Source organism: Xyrauchen texanus, chromosome 24, assembly GCF_025860055.1.
Source record: "Xyrauchen texanus isolate HMW12.3.18 chromosome 24, RBS_HiC_50CHRs, whole genome shotgun sequence".
Lineage (NCBI taxonomy): Eukaryota > Metazoa > Chordata > Actinopteri > Cypriniformes > Catostomidae > Xyrauchen > Xyrauchen texanus.
In genome coordinates this window covers 26,638,345-26,658,652 of record NC_068299.1, presented here as the reverse complement: position 1 = coordinate 26,658,652, position 20,308 = coordinate 26,638,345, and the positions used below count along the sequence as shown (strand labels likewise).

General features: G+C 43.9%; 1 protein-coding gene across 4 annotated transcripts in view; it reads right to left on the bottom strand.

Annotated features, from left to right (window-relative positions):
- LOC127617716 (mitochondrial proton/calcium exchanger protein-like) overlaps positions 1 to 20,308 on the bottom strand; it is a 52,252-nt gene that overhangs the window by 28,022 nt on the left and 3,922 nt on the right. For 2 of the 4 annotated variants that reach the window (XM_052089784.1, XM_052089786.1), the window contains exons 2-3: positions 4,345 to 4,402; positions 3,189 to 3,645 (exon numbers count right to left, since the gene is read on the bottom strand). In XM_052089784.1, coding sequence (XP_051945744.1) covers positions 3,189 to 3,645; positions 4,345 to 4,402 — 515 coding nt within the window. The remainder of the gene's footprint in view (positions 1 to 3,188; positions 3,646 to 4,344; positions 4,403 to 20,308) is intronic. The other 2 variants (XM_052089785.1, XM_052089787.1) reach the window with 1 other exon arrangement.

Genomic DNA, 20,308 nt, shown 5'->3' with positions numbered 1-20,308 from the left:
TAGCTGTGATCAACTGTGTGCTTGAGAACTGTTATACTGTATATAGACTAATATTGCAGAGCAGTGACCATGAATGTATTGTACAGGTGAAACTCGAAAAATTAGAATATCGTGCAAAAGTTCATTAATTTCAGTAATTCAACTTAAAAGGTGAAACTAATATATTATATAGACTCATTACAAGCAAAGTAAGATATTTCAAGCCTTTATCTGATACAATTTTGATGATTATGGCTTACAGCTTATGAAAACCCCAAATTCAGAATCTCAGAAAATTAGAATATTACATGAAATCAATAAAAAAAGGATTTTAAATACAGAAATGTCGGCCCTCTGAAAAGTATAATCATGCATATGTACTCAGTACTTGGTTTGGGCCCCTTTTGCATTAATTACTGCCTCAATGCGGCGTGGCATGGATGCTATCAGCCTGTGGCACTGCTGAGGTGTTATGGAAGACCAAGATGCTTCAATAGTGGCCTTCAGCTCTTCTGCATTGTTTGGTCTCATGTCTCTCATCTTTCTCTTGGCAATACCTCATAGATTCTCTATGGGGTTCAGGTCAGGCGAGTTTGCTGGCCAATCAAGCACAGTAATACCATGGTCATTGAACCAGGTTTTGGTACTTTTGGCAGTGTGGGCAGGTGCCAAGTCCTGCTGGAAAATGAAGTCAGCATCTCCATAAAGCTTATCTGCTGAAGGAAGCATGAAGTGCTCTAAAATGTCCCGGTAGATGGCTGCGTTGACTCTGGACTTAATAAAGCACAGTGGACCAACACCAGCCGATGACATGGCTCCCCAAACCAACACAGACTGTGGAAACTTCACACTGGACTTCAAGCATCTTGGATTGTGTGCCTCTCCATTCTTCCTCCAGACTCTGGGACCTTGGTTTCCAAATGAGATGCCAAATTTGCTCTCATCAGAAAAGAGGACTTTGGACCACTGAGCAACAGACCAGTTCTTTTTTCTTTAGCCCAGGTAAGGCGTTTGACATTTGAAGCCCATGTCCAGGACCCGTCTGTGTGTGGTGGCTCTTGATGCAGTAACTCCAGCCTCAGTCCACTCCTTGTGAAGCTCCCCACACATTTGAATGGCCTTTTCCTGACAATCCTCTCCAGGCTACGGTCATCCCTGCTGCTTGTGCACCTTTTTCTTCCACACTTTTCCCTTCCACTTAACTTTCTATTAATGTGCTTTGATACAGCACTTTGAGAACATCCAACTTCTTTTGCAATTACCTTTTGAGGCTTTCCCTCCTTGTGGAGGGTGTCAATGATGGTTTTCTGCACAACTGTCAGGTCAGCAGTCTTCCCCATGATTGTGAATTCAACTGAACCAGACTGAGAGACCATTTAAAGGCTCAGGAACCCTTTGCAGGTGTTTTGGATTAATTAGCTGATTTGAGTGTGACACTTTGAGCCTACAATACTGAACCTTTTCACAATATTCTAATTTTCTGAGATTCTGAATTTGAGGTTTTCATAAGCTGTAAGCCATAATCATCAAAATTATATCAAATAAAGGCTGGAAATATCTTACTTTGCTTGTAATGAGTCTATATAATATATTAGTTTCACCTTTTAAGTTGAATTACTGAAATTAATGAACTTTTGCACGATATTCTAATTTTTCGAGTTTCACCTGTATAGTCATACCGGCACAACAACAGTGGAATCAAATGTGCAAAAGTTTAAAAAGGAGGAAGAACATTATAGTAATTTGATTTGAACATTTTCTGATGAAAATGTGAGTGGTGCTTGTCAAAGCAAAACTTTACATTGCTCCTCTACAATTCACTTGATTTATGACCATTCATGTCAGTAGCACAAATGGTGCAGGATGAGTTACATGCCAAAATTTAATAAATAGGGTTTGGGGTTTAAAAATTAAGAGTTATCCAAGCCAGCACCACTAATAAAGAAACCAAATGCACATTTTCAGGTGGCCTTAACTAACCTCTATTTTACATTGAAAGGACAAAATATTTCATGGGGTCATCTACTACTTCTCTTACTGCTAATGACTTCGCTACGTTTTTTACTGACATGGTAATGAGCATCAGCAGCCAGTTCTCTACACCTAACACCCACAGCTACTCTCTTCCAACATGCCACCCTCTGTTTTTCTCTTTCTCTCCTCTCTCCAAGACTGAGGTCTCCAAAGTGCTAATTTCTAACCATCCTACCACCCGTCCACTTGACCCTATCCCCTCACATCTTATGCAAGCTGCCTCTCCATCGATCTTACCCGCCCGCACTCACACATATTATCAAAGCATCTCTCACAACTGGAAACTTTCCCAGTACAATCAAGCAGACTCGAGTAACCCCACTGCTTAAAAAAACACATAACCCCACAGTAGTCGACAACTACAGACGGTCTCTCTCCTACCCTTCCTGTTTAAAACTCTTGAGAGGGTCGTATTCATCCAGTTGTCTGCTTTTCTCTCACAGAATAACCTACTCGACAGACATCAGTCTGGCTTCAAAAAAGACACTCAACAGAGACTGCCCTCTTGTCAGTAGCTGAAACCCTGCAACTGGCGAGAGCTAACTCCAAAACATCCGTCCTCATCTTGCTTGACATGTCTGCTGTCTTTGACACAGTGAACCACAAGATCTTCCTGTCCCCCATCTCTGACCTGGGCATCACAGGAACTGCGCTTGGATGGTTTGAGTCATCTCACTGGCAGATCGTTCAAAGTCTCCAGGAGATCCCAGCCAACCCATCTGTTGACCACAACCTCACTATTCATCTTGGTTCAACTACACTAACTCCAACTAGAACAGCCTGGAAATGGTGGTAGATGACCAGCTTAATTTCACTGCACACATCTCATCAACTCGCGTCGTGCGAGGCAAAGCGTTTCCTGAACATTTTTCATTAAAATGATCTTAGAGAGTCAAGAGTAAGAGATTTCTATGTTGATTTCCCCCAAAATTGTAAACACTCTGGCTATGAAAACATCGCTCTGTTTGTTTGAGCATACCGACCAGCCCGACACAGCAACATCTGCTCAACCAGTAATGCGAGTTTGGGGAAGGAATGTCTGTTTGCTCGACCAACAGTAGATGGGAAAAGTGTTTAATAATGCTAATGGCATGTAAATAAGACAATTCAGCTTTAATAAATGTAAATTTGTGCTATTTAATTTTGGAGTGTTTGCCTTTTATGTATGTGTATACCTGTCTCCTTTCTCTCCTTGAGAGAATGTTTCCGTTCAGTACCCTCCAGAGCATGCGCACAGCGATAGTTGTGTCTATCCACAAAAGGCGGAATCCATGATAGTAGTGCTTCACCTCATCGATCACTCGCTGCCCAATTGTCCTTCGTACAGGTTCTGCATCTACCATTGGACTGTAGACTGGTCCACCCTCCTCAAGCTTTTTATTCCGATCCTTCAGTAAACGTAAAGAACGCTCTACCTTTGAATCGTCATGGAGACGGCCAGTAGTGTGCACCCAACGAACTGTCCTGTTGTAAATGGAGTGTGTGTTGCCTGGCAGGACACGGTCAGGTACTAAGATGGCACAGTACAGACGAGGTGACCTGGTCAAGCGCCGCTGACTCACCAGTAAATTGTCAGGATACAGGACAGATGATGCATGAGGCCATACGCTGCCTCCAAGAGCAACGGGACTGCTGAAAAACAGACAAAAGTTTCAATTTGAAAGAATTACAGTAGTGCAATTGAAAAGGAAATTGCCGTTATCATTAACTCACCCTCATGTTGTTCCAAACTTGTATTACTTATATTTCTTCCATAGAACACAAAAGTTGAAGGTTTTAATAATTTACTGAAACTATTTTTGAACTGAAACACTATTTTCCATATAATGAAAGTGAATTAGAATTGGGCTGTCAAGCTCCGAAATGACAAAAAAAGCACCAAGATAGAATCATCAAACACCATTATAAGTATCATTAATGTGGTCCTTGTGCAATAAATTCCAATACTATATTACACTATACGATTGCTTTGTCGTTAATTAACCAATAATCATCCCCTCTAATGGGCCGTTTTGACCACATACAGTAACTGAATCAGTGGAGAACCAGATCAGTACAATTAGTGAATGAATCATTTAGACTGCTTTTGTGAATTGGAACACCTGATTCAGTGAAAAACCAAAAAGAGCTAGGGAAGATGTCAACATTTTCAGTGAATAACATCTTAACTTTTGGTCTGGTCCTCACACATTACTACTGAATTATTTCCTTAAATAATTCACCTTTTGTGTTTCATAGAAAAAAGAAAGTCATAAGGGTTTAGAATGACATGAAAGTTAGTTCATAAATGAGAACTGTGGTAGACACAGTTTAACATTCAGTTACGTTTACCTGTTTGTGATTAACCGCAGTGCAGTGCAACTAAAACATGCTCCCTCGGTCAACTTTCCTGAAAGAGAGTCAAAGAAAGGAAAACAAAATCAGATCTGACAACATATTATAAAGGCACATGCAGCAGACTTGCAGTATAAGACCACTGTGAAAAGGGGAGGGCCTAAAAACATTTTGAGTATGCAATACAGCTGCAGCATTTGAAATGCAAGCATAGGTATAAATCACATTTGGTAAGATGATATGATATAGAACGTCATGAAAGGTGCTACAGGCTACAGGCTTTCAAACCACCCATTCTCTTAGCATCGTGCAAGAATTGTTGCACAATGCCAAGAGAACGGCACATAAATAAAGATACAGAAGTATGCCATTTCAAAAAGATAGCGATAATTTCTGAACAGACCAGTCGAGACCAGCATCACAGCACCTGCCAATGTGCTAAGAATACATTCTTGAATATGATTAATTTAGAATTTGTTTATTTAACTATTCAAAATGTTTAGTCCTTGTGACAGGGCGGAGGGCAGGGTCGGGTCAAGATGCTACACACCCGGCCCCTAATCAGGCTAATCAAGCCTCAGAGAGGGATAAAGATAAATCTCTGATTGTAGACTGCAGTGGGACAGAGAGAGAGATTTACGGGCAGCTGCCCGACACTTGTGCGTTTGTTTTTAAGTTCCTTGTTAAAATATTATTTATATTGTCAAGCCAGTTCTCGCCTCCTTTCCATTAATACCTTTACACTGGTGACGAAATCCGGGAGGAGGAGGGATAAGCCGTCACTACTATCCACCCCAACGGAGCAGCCCGTCCACTTGAGAGCGGACGAATGGCCGCAGACTGCGGAGGGAGAAGGGGCTCCTAACCGACCACCTGGGGCGGTCAGGGCCGCTGCCATGGGCAATAGAGACCCCCTACCAGCTGCTGAAATGCAGCGGGTTATGAGATCGCCAAGAGGGGAGGGGCTCCTGGCCAACCGTCTGGTGCGGGAGGACCGCTGGCAGGGGCGGGGGAGACCCCTTATGTTTCCCGAGATTGCGGCGGGGTGTTCCGGAAGACTGCCTCGGATTCTTCCGGGGAGGCGCGGCTGTCATCTGTTGGAGGAGTGGCCGAGGACCAAGCTATGGTATGGGAGAACCGGCGAGTAAGTATTTTTTTTCTCTCTCTAGCTCTCTCTTTCTCTCTCTCCACACTGCCGCTCCTTGGCCTTTTCCTCTCTTTATTCAATGTATTTGTTAATTTGGCACAATCACCGTTACGGCATGTAGGTGCCACATTTTTTTTGTTTCCCTTGTCCCCTCCCTCATCCAGGTAGATGGGGATGACCGGCAGATGGGGTGTTAGGCACGCCCCTCCCCAGGGAATGAGGGGGCTCCCCGGCCTATTAAAACACCTCCACCTTCTCACCTCCTCCTTTCCATTAATACCTTTACAGTCCTTTCTAGAATATATCTGATTTAGTTACAGCTCTTCAACCGAGGGCAGAGAGTAAAGTTTGAATATCCAATACCAGGAACAACTCTACAGCAGATTTCTCCTTAACAGAGCACTTTCATAGTACTCTATAGTGTAATTTACAATGGACACATGGAGAGCGCTCTCTGTTAGCATTCCTTTTTATCTCAATAGCGGTTGCTCAGCTGGAGCCATCTTTGTTTATGTGCACTCAGTTCTGGAAACATTTTTGGCCAATCATTCCTAAATGGCCTAAATTCCATGTGACCAATTACTCGAGAGGCCCAGGAAAGTGAAAGTCCATTCATGCTATTCGGAGCAAAAAAAAGGACACTCCTAAATCATCTTCTGTGTTGCAATAAATATTCACAATTTTTACGCTGATTGCAAAAAAATTGTATTTGGTCACAATTCAAGGTTATTTTTTAATGGCCGTCAATAGAGTAATAAGCTTTTTGTCAGTATAATTGTGTAGTTATGCCATCTTCCAGGAGAGGTGAACTGATAAAGATAACAGCCAAGCCCTTACCCATTGGTAGATACAGTAAATGTAAACATGCTGGGCTTTATTCATGAAACATAAGCAACACAAATTTGTGTATAAATGCATTCTTACGAAGCTTGCCCGTGTTTTGCCCGTGTTTCACAAATAAGGCCTGCTGAACGGAGATATAATTGACTTGAATTCAATTGCCTGTTACCCATCATTCTATTGAAAGCATAATCTGTGCAAAATTGACCGGTGTTCACTTGAGAAACAGTGAAATATGGCCCTTCTGCATCATGACTTGGATGTGCCAAGACGAGCCAATCCAGTTTACAATTCTAATCAATCATTACAATACCAAGAACTGAGACTGAGATTCAAAGACCTTAACAAGACAATGTTACTACTTGTTCAACAAGTATATCAAGCACTTAAAGGAGAGCAGAGACAACTACTAGTAAGCCATTCATTTGGGTTGAGTTCCAACAGTGTAAACAAATTTTTGTATATTCATACATGGCATGTCAAGACACGTCGTGCCAGGTTTTACACCAATGCCGTTATTTCACCTATATCTTGTAACCGAACGTGATGTCCCAGGTTTGAACATATGGAAGTGTTTTTATGGTGCTTCATTTTTGGAGCTTAACAGTGCCCATACCAAATTCTTTCATCTTCTGGAAAAGAGGATCCGGCACAATTTGCTAAAATTCTCCTTAGCCATATGGGTTTGATGACATGCAGCTGAGTAAATTATAAAATAATTTACTTTTAAATGAATAGTTCACCCAAAAATGAGAATTCTCTCATCATTTACTCACCCTCATGCCATCCCAGATGTGTATGACTTACTTTCTTCTACTGAATACGAACAAAGATCTTTAGAGGAATATCTCAGCTCTGTAGGTCCATACAAAGCAAGTGGACAGTCATCAGCACTTTAAAGCTCAGTCAGCATAAAAGTAATCCATACGACTTCAGTGGTTATATTAATATCTTACAATTGCTGTAACTATAACGGTTTACTTCTGGTCACTCTCCATTGCGCATTCATGATGGGAATGAGTTCAGATAGCCCCTCGCATAATTTAAGCATGTTGGCATATTCACGCGAGAATATTTACGTTTAAACTGTAGTTCACTTATAACTGCATAAGTATATGTACTATCCCTAAAATACAGTAACCCTTCAAATCTTCCTGAACCATTTCTCTCTCCAAAGCTGTTAAACATTTTACTTCATGCACTTACATCACTTGTTGATCCTCTGACTGAACATTAGCCTTTTCCAATCAGAGGCAACAAGAGCAGACCAGACTCATTTACGCAATTAATCCGTTGTCATCCCACTTCTCTGAGCTTCAGTACTACGGAGTCTGTAGGACCTTTGGTCCAGTGCTCATGTGTAGCCTAATCTCAGTCTCTCTCGACCATACACAGATTATAGCAAGACCTTTGGCCCAGTGCACCTGGAGAAGCCTAATCCTCTTCATGCCAGGAAGATCGTATTGAAGGACAAATGCTTTCTGCCAGTTTTGTCTTTACTCACTCTCTCGCTCTCTAAATTTATCTCTTTTAGGATTACATCATGAGGTAAGTGCACTGTTGGAAGAAGGCTTCAGAACTATATCCTATTGTATGCCTTCTTGAGTTTGCAGGTAAAGTTTTTAAATAATAAACTAGTTTGCCTATAATGATGAGATGGAACCAGAAGCTTAAACTTAGATTTATTAATCATCATGGGGGTTGTCTAACTTGCTTTAAGGGTGGAGTAAAAGGCCAAGTTTGTGGACACAAATTGTACATTCTATTTTAGGCTGCTATATAAACTATTCAACTGTAACAAGTTTTTGGGTGTGTCTGGCAGAGAACTCAAAGATTCACCATATTAGTGTACAGGCCCAGTTTTTGGCTGATTTAAAGGTTAGGTGTCTAGTTTTTTCAATATTACAATAAGTTCTCCTATCCCAGATCATTATGAAGAGACAACTACAAGTAAGCCATTTATAGGTTAGTCTTGCGTAGCAAGACCTCTGACCAAAACAGCAAATGTCTGGACAGTATTGCGGCTTAAATTGGCCTAGAACCACCCACATAGGAAGAAAGAGCCATCTGACTGACATGTCAAGCAATCAGTCACAGTCGATTTCGTCATTACGTGCCATTCAGGGATTGGACTATCTGACATACATACCATGATAAAGGATTAAAAAATATAAAAAATTTAAATAGCAATTTAACCATCCCAGTGGACCAATCACCGCCAGTGTATGGTGTTGTATGGTCATTGGGGGCGGGGGAGGGGTGCACGCATTGTGGATCTCTGCTTTACTTGCTATATGCGCCACTAACAAAACTCTGACTATCTTTAAAAGAATCAGGATAAAAAGTCCTGTGCGCTTTTACTCATGGAAGTTCTATCACACCAGCCAATCAGATTGCTTATACAACTGTGAAAGTGTTTTCTAGGTTAAAATTTAAATGTCAGGTCAGGAGATGAGAATTTGTGGAGTTCCAATGCCCTCCCTCCCACCGCGTCTCACATAGACAGGCAAGAAGCAGCCCCTCCCAGCTCCTATCCCAATTGAGTTTTTGAGAACTTGTGTCTTGCTAACATGCATGACTCATGAGCTACTAGCTAATGTAATAAGTAGGGTTGCAGCGGTATAGCGGTTTCACGGTACACCACGGTTTGAAAATTGACGGTTATCATACCATGTACATTTTCTTATCTATTGAGAAAAAAATTGAGAAAAAAATGCAACCGGACGGAGAATCTCACATGCGCATCTCCTTTATTCCTGGTCTGCCTGTCAGACTCGTCAACTTGCGACACACACACGTTTTTATTTTTCATTGGATATTTCAGTTAACTTGCATTGGGACCTAACACATCTCCACAAGCATTTACCATGCTCATGGTTGCCAGATAAGAGACAAAACAACCCCAGTTTGAGATTTATATTTGCGCAAATTGGAAATATTCCGCCTAATGTTAGCAATCTGTAGTGCAATATTCTGCTCAAGGAAAAGTGTTATAGGGCTACTCTGTGTCCATTCTTGAGGTAATAATTTTGCATGTAAACCTTCTCAATTATTAAATTAAATATAAAAGTAGATCTCGGCATCATTGACACACGGAGGCGTAATCATTGACATGCGAGCAAACGCAAGCCAGAGACAAATATGTAAATGTATTTTTTATTTGTGCAATTTAGAATCTTCGCACCTGTATGTTAATCTAACTCTTGCAGTAATCATTTCTCATATTCATGCAGTTGTGTTTTCCAGTTGTGTGCTGAAAGTCAATCCACAGAGGAGACCCGCATCCTGACTCTTTTAGCATGTAAATGGGTAAAGTTTTAGAAAAAAACAAGTAAACTCGCCCGCTTTGCGACAAACATTAAAAGTTCTATACATTTCTTTATTATTATTATTATTATTATTAAAACTGAATAATAAATTAACAGGGAATTAGAGATGGCAAAATAAATGTAGAATCTCCACCTTTATTCAGTATTTTAATGCCTGATAGAAAAGTATCTATCTTTGTAGAGCAATATAATACTTTAGGCAATTGCAGAATAGTCCCATTAGTCACACTTCAGAAAATTGAGTACACAACTATTTCTGGCCTTAAAAGATACAAAAACCAAATCAATGCAGAACATTGTATCTCAAAAGCGATACAATGTGGCCCCATATGCACTACTTACAGCCCGATGTGGCCCATATACCAAAATAGTAAAAAAATATTAAGAATTACACACATCACCTTTACAAATTAGTTTCAGGATTTTACATGAGTAAAAGTAACTGTTATATTTTGACAAAATGTTATAGTTTCATTTAAAATAATCTAAAGGTGGAATCTATTAAACCTCATTTTATATCAACAGTGGCAGTTTTAGTTGAAGTTTCAAGATGTGTTTCAGCTAGTATTTATTTTTTCATAAATACATTAATTTATTATTATTATTACTAATATTTAAGACTAGCTACACTGACCTAACCATGGTAACAAGAGCCTTTCCTCCTGTGTAATATGTGTATAAATATGTAATATTAGTTAACAAACGAGATAATAATGGGTTCATGTAAGTAAATATGCTCTTCAATTTTTACGTTTTTAGAGAAAACATCCTGTAGATTTTGTTATTGACATCAACAACAAAAATAATGACACTTGATGCATGTCCTTGTACTGGAAAACCATGAACAAAACTATGCAACATACAAGGAAATGCAACCCAAGATATATTAAATACAGGTTGTGTTTAATCTATGACAGGTCGACACTTGATTTCCAACGTAAAATCTGACCTGAAGCAAAACCAGTTGAGAAGCACTGAGTTAAAGGTACAGACAAGAGCAGTTTAGCCTCACTGCCGTGCACCTACAGTATATGTTAACTGTTAATAATCATAGGACATTACTTCAAAAACTCACACAGCTGATGTTATTTTTCATTTAGTAGTTCATTTAACATGCTATGATAACATGTAAACTAACATGCTTTAGTTATATAACATGTTATAGTTACATGCTATTTTTTATCTTGTTTATAATTCTGTTAGCTTTCTTATTTTTTCTATTTAATTATTTTCAAAAGGGAGACTTTTTTTACACATATGTACCAAGAGTGGACGCCGCATTATTCTTAAAATAAATGGTTTCATGTTTCAATTATAATAAATTGTTTGCTCAAAAATAAATAAATAAATAAATAAAATAACCATTCTGTTTTCACTAATAATATTAATTGTGTAATACCATATACCGTGATATTTTCTGAGACGGTTATCATACTGTGAAAATCTCATATCGTTGCAACCCTAATAATATGTTAGCTAAAGTTTAGCTAAGGCAATATATCATGACCATACAGGCTAATGTACTGTACTTAATGGAGACACTACAGGTAAATACAGTAAAATTTGTGTCTAATAATGTAATTACAAATGCCACTTTGATATGCAAATTAGCATTAACTAATTAAAATGTGCTAATCTGCATACATTTGACAAGGCACTGCAGGTGAATAGGATAAACAAAATAACTAAAGCATCATCCATAAAGCAAATGGTCTATTCCAATAACACCAAAAGATTTAAAACTATGTATTGCCTTGTATTGTCCCTCTCCTTGGTGCAGACATTTATTCTAAATATATACTTTAAACTAGTAGCATAGAAAGCGTGTCGGTTACCTAACGTAACCTCGGTTCTCTCTAGATGAGGGAGCAGTATTACAGTAAGCTAGCTTACGCTTACGGGAAAGATTCATCTTTTCTGAGATATTGAAGCCAAAAATTATCCTTAATTTTTGTATCCATTGTCAGCGCAGTCGCGGCAGCTGCAGACCTTGAGCGAGCTAGCTAGCGAGCTCATAGGTTGCTCTGCGACAACTGCTGCAGCCTATAGAGCGAGCTTGGGCGAACTCGCATCCAATGAGAAGCGTCCGGCGCTCACTGCATCAAAGCCCGCCAAAATGGGCGTGACTAGAGTGCATATAAGCGTAGTTCAGTAGGCTGGAACCCTGGTTTTCATTGACTGAAGCGAAAAGTAAGCTCGTGGCGCGAGCACGGCCGGCTCACGCAATACTCGTTCCCTCATCTAGAGAGAACCGAGGTTACGTTAGGTAACCGATACGTTCTCTTACGAGAGGTTCTCTCGTATTGCGTAAGCTAGCTTACGCTCACGGGAACCCATTGTCAATGCCGTCGTGCGTCAAGCATCCACTGTATGAGCCCCAGGGAATTAAGGGGGACCGGGGAGCCCTTATGAGTGGGGAAATAATATTTGGCCGGCAAGAATGCGGGTCATTGATTGTGTAATACATAAGCACATAGTAGGATGGGAACGACAGAGCGGCGGTGCGGTCTGTGTGGAATGTGTCCCATCAGTGCAGCTCACCAGGGGAGCTGTAGCGTATTAAACCGCTAGTAGTTTTGCCTGCAGAGCGGGCACTTCCATATTGTAAAATCTGACAAAGGTGGAGGAAGTCCATCCCGCTGCCGCACATATGTCGTGAATGGAAATTCCGGCTGGACCATGCCCACGAGGATGCCATGCCTCTAGTGGAGTGAGCCCTAATGCCCAGCGGGCATGGCAGATCTATTGACGCGTATGCAGCAGCAATAGCGTCCACTATCCATCTAGATAGTGTCTGTTTCGGCGGCGAGACCTTTGTTGCGCCCTCCGAGCGACACGAAAAGCTGCTTCGGGCGTCTGAAAGCAGCGGAGCGCGCAGTATACAATCTCAGTGCTCTGACCGGGCAAAGGAGATTGGCGTCGCGTTCGCTATCCGGTGCTGGCAGCGCCGATAGGAAATGACCTGTGCTCTGAAAGGAGTACCGATCACCTTGGGAACATAGCCGTGTCTAGGCTTTAAAATGACCTTGGAGTCACTTGGTCCAAACTCAAGACACGTGCGCTGACAGACAGCGCGTGAAGGTCTCCCACACGTTTGACTGATGACAGGGCAGTCAGAAAAACAGTTTTGAGTGAAAGGTATTTCAAATCCACGGATTGAAGTGGATCGAAAGGGGGCTTTCATAGTTTAGAGAACTATAGAAAGATCCCAGATAGGAACCGATGGAGCGCGGGGGTTCATCCTTCTAGCTCCCCTGAGGAAGCGGATGACCAGCTCGTTTTTACCCCATGACTGGCCGTGCAGGGGTTCAGCGAAGCGCCGCAGCGGCCGCCACATAGGATGGGGATCTGCCCTTATCCAGCAGCTCTTGTAGAAATACGAGCAGCGACGACACCCCACATGTCCGTGGGTCCAGGTCTCTGTCGGTGCACCATTTTGAGAACACAGACCATTTTGGCGCATAGAGTCTTCTCGTGGAAGGGGCTCTAGCGTGTATGATGGTGTTTATTACTCCTTCTGGCAGAGCGACGGGTAGTCGTTGATCACCCATGCATGCAGCCCAGCGCTCTGGGTGGGGATGCCAGATTGTGCCGCGAGCTTGAGAGAGGAGATCTGCTCTCACTGGGATGGGCCACGGCGCTGTCAGTGACAGCTGCGTAAGCTCCGGGAACCATGTCTGATTCTCCCCAGCGGGGCTATGAGGAGCACCGAGTGGCGCGTTTCCCTGATCCTCTGCATTACCTGTGGCAATAGCGAGGCGGGAGGGAAGGCGTAAGCGGGCGTCTGGGCCAGTCCTGGGCCAGCGGCGTCCTCGCTTTCAAGAAAAATATTGGGCAGTGAGAGTTCTCTTTGGGCGCTAAAGAGGTCTATCTCTGCTCTGCCGAATAGGTGCCATAGCGTCTGGACTGTTTGGCGTGCAGGGACCATTCCCCTGGGGAATATTGTCTCTGGACAGTCTGTCCGGGCCGTCGTTCAGGTGGCCTGGCACGTGCGTTGCCCTCAGCGGCGCAGGTGGCACTGGGACCAACTCAGTGTGCGTTTTGTCAGATGGAAGAGGTTCCTGGATCTGACACCGCCCTGGCGGTTTAGGTAGGATACCACAGATCTGTTGTCCGAGCGGACCAGGACATGGTGACCCTGAATGACCGGGAGAAAGCGCCGCGGCGTACTCGACCGCTATCATTTCCAGACAATTTATGTGAAGGAGCTTTTCCTGAACTGACCATAGGCGAAACCGGAGAGCCCTCGCGGACAGCGCCCCAACCCGTGTTGGGCCGCGTCCGTCGAGATGACTTTTCGGCGAGATACAGCTCCCATTGTCACTCCCGCTGATACCATTCGGCCACTGTCCAGGGCTGCAGAGCTGATATGCAGGTCTGAGTCACCTTGATGGGCTGGCGGCCTGTGGCCCAAGCCCGGCGAGACGCGTGGGTGTTTAGCCAATGCTGAAGCGAGCGCATGTGCAGTAAACCCAGCTGAAGTACTGCTGCGGCTGAGGCCATGTAACCTAGCACTCTCTGGAATTTCTTCAGAGGCGTGAGGCTGTTCATCTGAAAAGATGCGGCTAGTCAGCTGAACACGGCGTCTTGGCGCTGTGTAGATAAGTGAGCCGTCATTGCCACGGAGTCTAGTTCTATTCCCAGGAAGGAAATGGTCTGACTGGGCTGTAGTGAGCTCTTGGTCCAATTGACTGCAAGACCCAAACTGTTCAGATGGCTGAGGAGAACTGCTCTGTGAGACAGAAGCTCCATATGTGACTGAGCCATAATCAGCCAGTCGCCAAATAGTTCAGAATTCGCAAACCCTGACTCCGCGGGGAGTGCGGCGCCCGCATCCATGCGCTTCGTGAAAGTACAGGGTGCTAAGGACAGGCGAGCGGAAGGACGGTGTATTGATAAACCTGGCCGTCGAGGCGAATCTCAAGAATGGCCTGTGGCGGGGATTTATCTGAATCTGAAAGTATGCATCTTTCAGATCGAGAGAAATAAACCAGTCCCCTGGCGCACATCGCGAGGAGTTTCCTGATTGTAGGCATTTTGAGCGGTCTTTTGCAAGCACCTTGTTCAAAACCCTGAGATCTAATATGGGTCTGAGGCCGCCGTCTTTCTTGGGAACAAGAAAATAACGGCTGTAAAGCCCGACTTCGCTCAGAGAGGGTGGCACTTTTCTATGGCCCTTTTGCACAGAAGGCTTGCTATTTCTGAGCGAAGCATGCACGCTGCTTCCGTGTTCACAGTGGTTTCGAGCGGCTCTGAAGCGAGGCGGCGATCGAACTGTAGCAAATAGCCCTGTTGTATTGTGCTTAACACCCACTTGGATATCCCTGGAATAGCTTCCCACGCTTTGAAGCGTAGCGCTAGAGGGTGAATGGCCAATTCGCTCTGATTGCCGCACACAGAGCTGAACAAAATGTGTGGCGCGTTTAGTGTGTTCATGCATGATTGCTGCGCAGACAGCATGAACAGGCTGTTTTGTGAGTGACTTCCGATTGGAATGAATGGGGAAAGAGTCACATCTGTTACGTGATCGCTAAGCATAGTCATGAGCGCGGGACTTACACACAGAGGAATGGTTGCTGGCCGTGTAACAGAGCGGGCAGAGAATGGTAGCGCGCGCGCATTTGTGGGCGCATTCATTGACTCTAGCGCTCGGCGGTTCAGTAACAGCTTTATGTGGCGTGCTCTGGTGGGGACACGAGACATGCAGTGCTTGTGTGCAGAAGTGAACACTGGATTGTGGGCACATTTTCTACACATAGGGCTGGTCGTGTGACAGAGCGGGCAGAGAATGAGCGCACGCGCATTTGTGGCGCCTTCATTGACTCTGGCCTTCGGCGGTTCAGTAACTGGGGTTTACAAGATTTATTTGGGTCGCCGTGAAAGCGTCGTTTGAGTGCAGGCAAGCGGGCAGTGTCACCGGCTTGTTGGCTGCTAAATTCACCACTGTAGTAGCTTGAGAGAAGGGGACTGACAGGGGGTAAAGCTTTGACAGTGGTCGGCGCGGCGGGACTGAGCCGTCGTTTGTTCAACACAGTTAGGAAGACTCGGCTGCTCGGGTTTCAGCGTTACCTTAGATCGAGGCCAGCGGGCGGCGGTCTCGGCGGCTGTCTGGCTTGATCGAGGCGGCCGCCCTGTCGGCGCTGCGAAGTCTGAGATTGTTGAACTGGAGCTGTGAAGAGGCTCGTGCAGGAGGCTGATCACGTGGCGGCCTGCAGAGGAGCTAGCTGGCGGCGGCAGGAAGAGGTTCATGGCTTAGGTGGCTTTCTGGACTTCTGAGAAGCGGTCAACAATGCCACTCACCAGCGGAGCGAAGAGACCGGTTGGAGAGAGCGGTGCGTTGAGGACGTGGAGCGCTCTGCTTCTCCCATGTCGGCTAGTGTTAGCCATAAGTGTCACAGTCTCGGTCACAGTCAGCGAGGCCATGCACTTCCCTAGAGCTTGGGCTGCAGCTTTGGTAGCCGAAGGGCGAGGTCTGTCGGCCAGTAGATCAGTAACAGCCTCTGGGTGCCTGCCTTTCTCATCCCACTCCGAAGAAGGTCTGCTTGTAGGATCTGTAAAAGCGGCCATTGAGTGCAGAGCAGATGCGGCTTGGCCGTGGCGGAATAGGCGGCCAACATAAGCGGAAGTCGCTCTGCAGGCCTTAGACGGGAGCACAGGCTTGGAGCATGCCATCTCGCGGGGCGGACAAAGGTGTGCTGCTACCGAGTCCTCGACCGGGGGATGGAGGAGTAGCCTCTCTCAGTGGCGCCCGTCCACGGCGAGAGAGGTGGAGGCGTGTGAAGCGGGTCCTGGCTGAAAAAGGCGTTCCACGACTTTGCAAGCTCCGTATGTAATTCCAGCAGGAAGGGGCGGCCGGGCAGCGGGTGTAAGCGGCGATGGCTTTGAAGAAAGCAGCCGTCGAGTCTGTTGGGTGCCTGCTCAGGGGCGGTGACCACTCGAGCCGAGGCGGTCGGCGGCCTGTGTGAGGCGTGTTAACTCCCGCCGACTCGGGCGGGTCCTGCTGGATTCCTGGGCTGAGGAGGAGGCTTGGGAGCCTGTCTACTCCTCGCTGTCGAAGCCATGATGGAACAGCGGCCCTTATCCTCTGCTTCGTCATCCGAGATGGCAGCAGTCGCGGCCGTTCGGCGGCAACTGCTGGCGTCCGAGGCGGGGAGGGTGAGCGATGCTCGAGGAGAGGTTCCGGCGAGGCAGTCTCTTCAACCACAGTTTCCGGCAGCCTTTGTGGCGGCGCTTCTTCCTGCGCGGCTGAGGGTAAGCGGCGGCGGTTTCTGCTTTGATTGCTCGAGTCGAGCCCGCAGGGTCGACATCGGTAGCTCCTCGCGAAATCGCATCCGCCCTCAGTGAGGCGAGCTCTGCGTGCCCCAGTCCCAGGCAGAGGCGCCAGATGATGTGGCGGTCTCCTGTGCTGAAAGAGCGCGACATGAGGCGCAAGTGGGCGAGGCATCTTGAAAAAGAGCGCTTCGTACTCTTTTGTGAATAGTTACGTGAGAACTAGCTTGCTGAATAAAAGGATACGTTGTCGGATGGCGTAGCTTCGCAGGATGGCTGAAGGTGGCTGAGGCGGCCGGCTTCTTCTAGCGCTGTCCACGCTTGCTAGATGCCCCTCAAACGGCGACGCGGCTTCCAGGTCAGCGATGCGGAGAGCTTCAGCTGAAGAGATGAAAATCAGGGTTCCAGCCTACGAACTACGCTTATATGCACTCTAGTCACGCCCATTTTGGCGGGCTTTGATGCAGTGATGCGCGGACGCCTCTCATTGGATCGCGAGTTAGCCCAAGCTCAGTCTATAGGCTGCAGCAGTTGCCGCAGAGCAACCTATGAGCTCGCTAGCTAGCTCGCTCAAGGTCTGCAGCTGCCGCACTGCGTTGACAATGGATACAAAAATTAAGGATAATTTTTTGGCTTCAATATCTCAGAAAAGATGAATCTTTCCCATAGCGTAAGCTAGCTTACGCAATACGAGAGAACCTCTCGTAAGAGAACATGCACATTGTGGCATAGTTTACTTTGCTGTTGCCTGCTCTTGTGATAAGCCTAGTGAATACTAAAGAAGACCATGGTCTGCATGTGAACTGATTATTTTGTAGAAATCTGTTGAGTATGAATCAATTGCGTGAGTGTGAGGGAATTAAAATAAATTGGTAAGGAAGTCAGAGTTGTGTTAATATATTTAACTTTTGTTTATTTATTTTTTTGTTTTCAATAAATAATTATCAGAACTGCCTTTATTTTCCCCTTGAGCCCCTGCCCCCCAAAATTCACATCCCTGCTTGCACACATTATGGAGTTCCAACAGGTCACCAATTAGCATAACACCCAGATTTGTATGGGTATCTGAAAAATTATTAAATGCACATGATTATCTGCACTTCTGGCACATGACTGCAGAAATGACCAAGGCAACCAGTGTCTGAGGTTATCATGACCTGAGGACTTCCAGAAGGAACTATACAGAGAACAGGAAATAAGTTTGTGTAGGAATGAGGGGGCTATATATACTTTCAAAAACCTCTTTGCAGATAAAGTGACTGACTGTTTTGTAAGTGTTGTTGTTATCAGAGGTAGCAGCCCTTCTCAGAGTGTGATAAAACAGCCTGACTGGAACACATTAAGTTCCTTAGAAATACCTCATTCATGTATGGTTGTGAAAATAAGGTCAACAATGATACACAGTCTTTAGGACAAAAAGCAACAGTGGAAGTATGGTAAAATGTCATGATATCTGCATCTCTGTGCTAATGAATACGAAGTTTCATTAGTTTATGTCCAGTGATACGTGTAGAATAGGACAGTCAACATCAACCAAAATATACACAGTAAAACTTTAGTGCTTCTTGTTTAACAGGTGTCATTTGCCTCAAAACCAGACAAATTTGGGCTGCATGTTGTTTGAATCTCAACCAGGTGTTCTTTACACTCATATTAGTTGCCTGTGCCAGCTGGTAGAGATAGAGCATCAAAGTCTGTGTTGGTACATTTAACCAGCTTTGTAGAAGCCCTGTGGAGTATGCTGGTGTCCTGATAATAAACTCCCCTGCTGGCAAGAGTCGATGTAGGTTAAGACTGGACTGCAGATGCCCAATTCCTCTCACAGTAAACCTTTTTTGATGTAGGTAACAAAAACAAAACATTCATAATAATATTATGTCAATGAATAGGCTCATCTTTAAGCTCAGCAAATGGTTGCTTCTATGGAACGTCAGTGTTGTCATGTTTTTGAGGCCAATCCACATTATTAATCAAAGACTTGATAATGTTTACCCAACACAACTTACAACCAGATCATACCTCTAATTTATAGACTGCCATGCAGAGGTGTGGTTAATCATTTTCTATGCCACTAGAAGACAGAAAGTCCACACATAAATTACATTCTCAGGAAGCACTTCAAGTATATTTCGAAATCAATTACACATTGTGGCAGCGACGTTGTGGTTGAGAAAGTAGGCAAAAGAGCATTTGTGTAATTTCTATTAGAAACAGTATATGACCATGAACTTCCTCAGGGTCGAAACCACTTGCTTTACTTCCAACAAATTTTACTGGTATTTGCTATAAATAGCTTGTATTGCCCATACAATGTAAGTGAATGGTGACCAAAACTTTGAAACGCCAAAAAGCACATAAAGCAGCATAAAAGTAATCCATAAGACTCCAGTGGTTCAATCCATATCTTCGGAAGCAATCCAATCAGTTTTAGGTGAGAAAATACCCAAATATAACTCCTTTTTCACCATAAACCTTGACATCAGAAGTCACCTTGGCATTACGCATGCATCAAGCTAGAAAGTTCAATCCAGATTGAAATCATGATTGTCTGAAGATGTACAGTGGGGGGAAAAAGAGCTAGATTACAGGTTGCTGCTCTCAAACGCTCACATTCGTCCTGTCTGTCTGTGCACTTGTGTCTCATGATGAATGCAGTGCTTCTTCATGAGACTCTACACTGTACTTAATCATAATGCCCATCTTTAGGCGATATTAATGTAAACGCAGCTGTCAATGAATTATGAGAGTGTTAACAGACCGGATAAAATCTGCGCTGTTTTGACAAGATATTAAAAGCAAACACAGCAGTTAATGTGTAAACGGGACAAATTCTTCAAAAATGTATATAATGTATATGTATAAATATATGTATATAAGATGCATGCTGTCTGTTATAGTCATTCAGGCATTCTTATTGCATCAAATCAGTAATAATGTAGATCTAATAAATCACAGTTAAAGAGTGTCTAAGTAGTTTAATTTTGCATTAAATTACTTTTTATTGTTTTATATAACTTAATTTAAATTGTTAATGTTTAAAAATATTTAACATCTCCTCTCCAGTTATATTGTTCATAGTCTTAATAGGGATAGTATTTGACTAACTGTGGCCCAGGTCCGGAAGAAGACAAACGGGCTATTCCGAACATCTACTATCATATAAACATCATATAAAGAAAGGACTTAACGTTAGATCAATTTAATCCAAATCACTAATTGCAAATGAAATCATTACAGATCATAGTTTGAATTCACTCTGTTTGTCTGAAACCTGGATTAAAACAGATTAATAAATTTGTTTAAATGAGTCTACTACCTCAGGTTATTGTTATAAACATGAGCCTCGTCTGAAAGATCGAGGAGGAGGTGTTGCTAC